The 7,118-nt window shown below is 43.2% G+C and overlaps 1 protein-coding gene across 1 annotated transcript; it reads right to left on the reverse strand.

Annotated features, from left to right (window-relative positions):
- Nucleotides 1–729: 729 nt before the first annotated feature.
- On the reverse strand, nt 730–3,262 carry LOC137942067 (pentatricopeptide repeat-containing protein At3g24000, mitochondrial-like). The gene has a single exon (XM_068787742.1). It carries the CDS (start codon nt 3,127–3,129, stop codon nt 730–732), a length of 2,400 nt encoding a protein of 799 aa, XP_068643843.1. The 5' UTR covers nt 3,130–3,262.
- Nucleotides 3,263–7,118: the final 3,856 nt, after the last annotated feature.

The following is a 7,118-nucleotide window of genomic DNA, read 5'->3' on the forward strand; positions in this document are numbered from 1 at the left end:
TAAGAGATCGCTGCAAAAGATAAGATGGAGTCATTAATTTTAAACATCCGTTTATAAACCTTTTAAATATTTTGTCTTTACCTGTTACAGTTTCTGGGTTTCGTTTGAGTGCTTCCGTATCATATATTTTTCCATGGGAAATAGGCTCACAGAAAAACGACAAGGAGGAAATACAACAAAAATAGTTTAGAGGCAACATTGCCCGATTTCATCCTTCAGCTTAGTAAAAAAAGTTCAATTATCATGGCCTAGATAGAGTCTGCAATTCTAAATTAACAGGATGAATAAACACTATTTCATTCGAGTCAGGACTTGACCCCCAACTAACAGAGTTGGATGTCGTCTGAATTCTGAAATAAAGTCAGTATTTAGAGCTCTTAGCGTTTGTTAAAATTAAATTTGGTAGATTTTTACCATCTTCTCTGTCACGACTTCTAAAATCAACAGGTAAATCAATAATCAACATGGTGGGTCTCCTCAAGAAGCCTTTATCTGGGCGAGTCTTAAAGAGCCCAAAGCCTCTCCTCAAGCCTTGCTACATGATGAATTATCATCGATCAGCACCATATGGACGGTGGGTCACAGGAGATTTTGGGCTGAGAATGGCACCGGCAGCAGGTAAACAAACCATGATTTCCATGAAGTGTCATTTAGTTCAACTAAGACTTCCACAAGAATAGAGATGACAGTTTGACTGTGTCCACAATCATCATAATACTAATTATATGATCACCAGTAATCTCCGCAAGAACAATGTCCTCCGGTAAAATGATGGAACCTACTAACATCTCTTACAACAATAGTCCTTTTACTTACCAAGGAAATGAATTTCATGGCATTATGGCAATCACCACATATTCTGAGGTTCTTAAATACTCTTATACAAGAATCGCTTGGAGTAGCTATAAGCCCGAAAGCAACAGCTAATCTCTCACTGTGATAACTGAGCAGCCTCTCCTTCTCATCTTCATCCCCATCATGTAATGAAAATTCTGTCTCTGGAACGTATCCAGCTGCTTTCATCTTGCAGTTCAAATCATCCAGCACCTTATATATATGCTTCTTCTGAGGGTGTGTTGAATCTCTTGCACTGAAGACATGGAAGCTCTTTCCTGCTTCAATCCAACTACACCCTGGAACTTTACTCACTCCTCTCTCTCTCATCATTTTTCTAACTCTTGCTGCATCACTCCACTGGCCTGCAGTGGCATACATATTTGCCAAGAGAACATATGTGGAGTCATCTTGCAGGTCCAGATCAAAGAGACGATTTGAAGCATAAATACCAAGTTCAAGATTCTTATGAATTCTACACGCACCAAGAAATGATCTCCATATCAGAGAAGTTGGTTCCAATGGCATTCTGTTAATAAACAATAATGCTTCCTTCAAATGACCTGAGCGGCCCAAGAGATCAACCACACATGCATAATGGTGCAGGACTGGTTTGATATGATAATCTGTTTGCATAAGCTGGAAATATCTGAGGCATTCAGCAACTAGACCAGCGTGACTACAAGCATTGAGGACACTCACAAATGTGACACTATTAGGAATCACATCTTCATTTATCATCTTCTCGAAAAGGTCCACAGCCTTTCTTCCTTGTCCATGTTGTGCATAGCCATCAATCATAACTGTCCAAGCTATCCTGTCTCTTCTAGGTAAATCACAGAAAACCATCTGGGCATCATCAATAGCTCCACTATTCGAGTACATTTCTATCAGAGCACTTGCTATACATATATCAGATTCATGACCATGTTTGACTATTTGGGAATGAATTTGCCTCCCTGTAAGGAGATCACTGAGCTTTGCACATGAAGTTGTGGCACTAGCCAATGCATATGAATCAGGTTTTATGGAGGATGAAAGAAGGTAAGAGTAGAAATCCAGAGCCTCTTGATCAAGACCATTATAGGAGTAGCCAGAAAGAATTGAGGAGCATGATATACTGTCTTTCTTCCCTATCTTTTGAAAAACTTGTGTAGCCCTCATCATGTCTCCAGTCTTTGCATACATATCAACCAGTGCTCCCTCCACATGGGTCATAGATGCATGACCTGTTTTAAGAGCAAGAGCATGCAAAGAGGCTCCAACATTATGGACCCTGAGGTCTGCACATGCTGAGATCACACTAGCATAAGTGAATTCATTTGGGTAGAGTCCAAATTCCTCAATCATTTGAATGAAGGTTTCTATGGCTAATTCAGGTTTCTCATTCTGAGAGTATCCACAAATCATTGCAGTACATAAAACTTTATTTCGGTCAAAAGATTGATCATAGATCATCCGAGCAGTACATGGGTTCCCCAATTTTGCATATAGATTTACAAGTGAAACTTTCAATGAGATGTCATCTGCCAAACCTGCTTTTATGGCGTACCCTTGAATTTGAGATCCTTCTCTCAAAGCCTCCAAAGATGTGCATGCCTTTAAAATACTAGTTAGAGTATATTGGCTTGGTTTAACGCCCTCTCCCAGCATATTTTCGAACAGCAGAAGTGCTTCTGAAAAATAGCCACCATTTGAGTAACTCACCATCATTGAAGTCCAACTAAAAGCATCAGTTTCATGCATTCTCCTCAGTATACCCTCTGAGACATCAAACATGCCACTCTTAGCGTACAAGTTGATCAAACTACTATCCACAAACACGTTTTGTGAAATACCAATCTTCACAGTAAGCCCATGAAGCTGAATTCCAAAACTTATGTTGTCAGACTCTGCACATGACCTAAGGAGACTACCAAAAGCAAACTCATTTGGCGAATATCCCATGTTTAGCATCTGAAGAAACATATCAAAAGATTCAGCATGCCACTCCAAGCGAGAGTAACCTGAAATTAATGAAGTCCACGAGACGAGGTTTCTCTGTGGCATTTCATCAAAAAGGCGGTGTGCATAAGAGATGTCCCCTTCTTTACAGTATCCATCAATGAGAGTGTTGCAAGTGTACAGATGGGCGAGACGGCCGGTCTTGATGAGATGGGCATGAAGATTTTGCAAGCGGTGATTAGGAGTTACAACTGTGCTGTTAGAATCGGTAAGTTTTTTGCCTTGTTGAATTCGCGATGTTGGTACAGTAAAAATGTGGGTAGCTAGCGTTGTAGCAAATAAGGCGGACATGCTGGACACTTAATGTCCGCAAAGTTCCAGAAATATAAACCTGCTGAACTTCCTCCTTTAATTCATCGCTATGAAGATGCACACTCAAACTTTTGTTCGAGCTCTGCTTCAATATAGAGGTAGAAGAGGAAGTCCAAGAGATACAGGACTACAGACCAAATGGATGAAGCTAAGAAAGATTTCAATCTACAACGCCTTTGGTTTGCGTTCAGTGCTCCAGCCGATTGCTGTAGCACGTGGATTTTTTACCACGTGCGTCTCACGTGATGACTTACATTATGGATGGAGACGGAACCTATACGTCTTTCCGTCTTCCCGTCTTCTACTACCCTTTCTCAAAAACTTCTCCTTCCGCCCATCAACTCCAGTCAAGCCCGAACCTGTCTGTATTCGAACTCGGTTTGATTTAAATATTTTGAATTTGAACTCGAGCTGAACTTAGTCTCGAGCCTAAAATTATAATTGAGCTCGAGGCCAATAATTTTAACCGAGTTCGAGCTTCCACCTATATTTAAAATATTGCATAAAATACATGTCAAATAAATTGTATAAAAATTATGCATAAATTTCACTTAAAATTGGGCATGACTTTTACATAAAATTGGGCATGACCCCTATATAAAATTTGGCATGACACTTATAAAAACCTTGCACAAAATTGTTCATATACACTACATAGTATTATACATAACCTTCGTTCAATAATAATTTCGAGGTTTAGCTGACAAATCATTCAAAGGTTTAACTGATAAATATCATTTTATGAACAATGAGATCATCGGCAAATTATAATACAGGAAAGGTGAGACTAGGACCAATACTTTAAGCTACAAATTTGGCTTTACTGGAATTAGCTCCTGTGTTGAGGAAAAAAAGGTTGAAAAGATATGCAATTTGTGAAAGATAAATATCATGCCCTGCAAGATGGAGCTCCGGCAGGAGAGTCCAATCTTGATCTTCAAAAGAAATGTTCTTGGAAGTGGTTTGGAGAGAGCAGTGACACTGGAGGCGCTTGGTGCAGACGAAATTTCATCGTCAGGTGCTAGAGCAGCTACACTGGAGGCGGTTGGGGTAGACAGAATTGCAGTCTGGTGGAAGAGAAATTGCACTGGAGGCGGCTGGTGCGAACAGAATTTCATCAGCAGGTAGCAGAGCATCGGCACTGGAGGCGGCTAGTGCGGACGAAATTACATCGTCTGATGGAAGAGCAGCGGCACTAGAGGCAGCTGGTGCGGACAGAATTTCATCGTCAGGAGGCAGAGCAGCGGCACTGGAGGTGGCTGGTGTGAACGGAATTGCATCGTCCGGTGGAAAGACAACGGCTGGGGCGGACGAAATCACATCGTTTGGATAGGATGAAGAGGTTCTTGATTGAGTTTATCTTTTTTTTTTTTTTTTTTTTTTTTTTTTTTGCCTTCGCACGTGTGGAAAATCCCACGCGTGAGATTCACTCATGCAAGTCTTCTTCATCCAAAAATTTAATCAGACATCGGATTAAACCAAAGGTCATTGGAAAAAAATGGGAAGAAGAATACCTGGTCACTGCGAGTGACGACGAGTGGCGAAGGCGTGCGACAAAGACGGGAGGAGAAAAAAAAACAAATTGAGAAGAAGAATACCACTGATTCGTTATAGCGGCGTGCGGCAACGGTGGGCGGCAGCTTGCGGCGGCTTGTGGCAGCTTGTGGAACAGCGTGTGGCCACATGGGCGCAAGACTGTCAAAACAAAGTGTAGGAACCCTGGCAAGCGGCGACGAGTGGTAGCGACGGTGGTAGCGGGACCAGAGCGACCAGATTGGCTCACAGTAATGTGTACGGTAGCGGGACTAGAGGGATTGCAGAGATAGACAGAGAGGGACCAGAGGTAGCTAGAGGTTGAGCTCGGTGTCGAGAGGTCAAGACTCTGGTGGCTGTCGTCAGTGGTGGGGCAGCAGCAACTGTGAGGATGGTCGATGGCAGAGTTTTTTTCTTCAAAATACCTCTGAAAAGATTGCACGGAGAAAGGGAAGAGAAAATACCAGATACGGGCAACGGCAGTCGGCAATCAGCTGCAGCTACGGAGGCTGCTTTCGATAAGGATTTCCAGCAATGACAGACTGGTTCTGATTAACAGATCGGAAGCTCTGATACCATATAGAATTTAGGAATAATGAATAATATTGCCGTAATTATTATTGATCAGGTGTAAAGTATTTATAGAATTATATAGAGAGATTGTAGATGATTAGGAATCTAAAATTTGAGTCTATCTCTAATTCAATCACTAGTTATCTCTATCTCTATCATTATCTTTATATATATTACTATGTTTATCTTTATCTCTTCATGCCCCTGCAAGATGGAGCTCTGAGAGGAGAGTCCAATCTTGTTATTCAAAAAGAGGAATCATGTTCTTGGAAGTGGTTTGGAGAGAGCAGCAACACTGGTAGCGGCTGAGTAGAGCCGCAACGCGGTTAGGGCAGACGGAATTGCATCGTTCGGAGGAAGAGCAGCGACATTAGAGATGGCTGGGATGGACGAAATCGCATCGTTTCACTGGAAGTGGATGGTGCAGACGGAATTTCATCGTCAGGTGGCAGAGCAACAACACTAGAGGCGACTGGTGCGGACGGAATTTCATCGTCAGGTGGCAGAGCAGTGGCATTAGATGCGGCTAGTGCGGACGGAATTTCATCTTCAAGTGGCAGAGTAGTGGCACTAGAGGCGGGTGGTGCGGATGAAAATGCATCGTCCGATGGAAGAGCAGTGGCACAAGAGGCGGCTGGAACAACGGCTGAGGTGGACATAATTGCATCGTCTATTAGAAAGACAGCGGTTGGGGCAGACAGAATCGCATTGTCCGGATAGGATGAATTCAATGATTTTTTTAATAAAACAATTACCACACGTGTGAAAGCCCACGTGCGAGTTCACACGTGGGACGACGCGTCCAAGTGGGAAATAATTTTTCCCCTTAGTCGACCGTTTTTTGGCGATAAATCAGTGTTGAGAGAAGAGACAAGGAAGAGTAGGGGGTTCTGTGCGGCACTGACTGGCTGGGGGCAATCGGTGCTGTGGCCGGAGGGGCAAATGGCTACAACTGCGAGGAGAGCGTCGATGGTGATGGCGGAGACGAGATAGAACAACGGTGATGGCAATGGCAAGACTGAACCGTGATGAGAGGAGACCGAAGGAAGCGCGAGGGGTTTTGTGTTGCGGCACCGACGAGCGAAGTTTTCGGCAGAGCGGACGGCGATAGCGGAAACAATGGACGACATTGCCAACGAGGCATCGGTGACAAGGACGTCGGGCAACAGCGGCGAGAGAGATGAGCTCTTCTTTTCGCGGAAGTTGATGGCAATGGGCAACAGTGATGGTGACGATGGAGGTGTGGCTCGATGGCGACGGGTGGCAAAGCGAAGGAAGCGGCAGGGGGGAGAAGGGGTTTGGCGTTGCACAGGGCACTGCTGTGAAGGCTCAAGATTTTTTTTTTTTTTCAAAATACCTCCAGCAAGATTGCACGGATGGCAGTGGCTGCAGCTACAGAAGCTGCTTCCGATGAATATTTCCAGCGACGTTAGACTGGTTTTGATTAATCGAACGGAAGCTTTGATACCATATAGAATATAGGAATGAAAAATAATATTTTCGTAATTATTATGGATAAGTTGTAAACAATTTATAGAATTAAACAGAGAGATTGTAGGTGATTAGGACTCTACAATCTGAGTATATCTCTAATTTAAACACTAGTTATCTTTATCTCTATCAACTTCTGCCCTGTTGTCAGAAGCTCCCTACCGGCTTCTCTTCGACCACCTCAGTAGTAGCTGACCGAGGTGTCACTTTGTCTTCTCGTGCCTGCTTTCTGCCGTGAAACACCACGAACAGCAAAAGCTAAACCTAAAGAAGCTTCGGTTGCTGTTTGGGGCTTAGATCTGTAGGAAACCTATGAATTAACACAACAAGATAGGATTATGGGGGGATAACTAGAGTTCTAGGGGACTCCC

Source organism: Aristolochia californica, unplaced genomic scaffold (genome assembly GCF_029961685.1).
Source record: "Aristolochia californica isolate CCGP_79_NKW_82.1479 unplaced genomic scaffold, dmAriCali1.0.hap1 SCAF_9, whole genome shotgun sequence".
Lineage (NCBI taxonomy): Eukaryota > Viridiplantae > Streptophyta > Magnoliopsida > Piperales > Aristolochiaceae > Aristolochia > Aristolochia californica.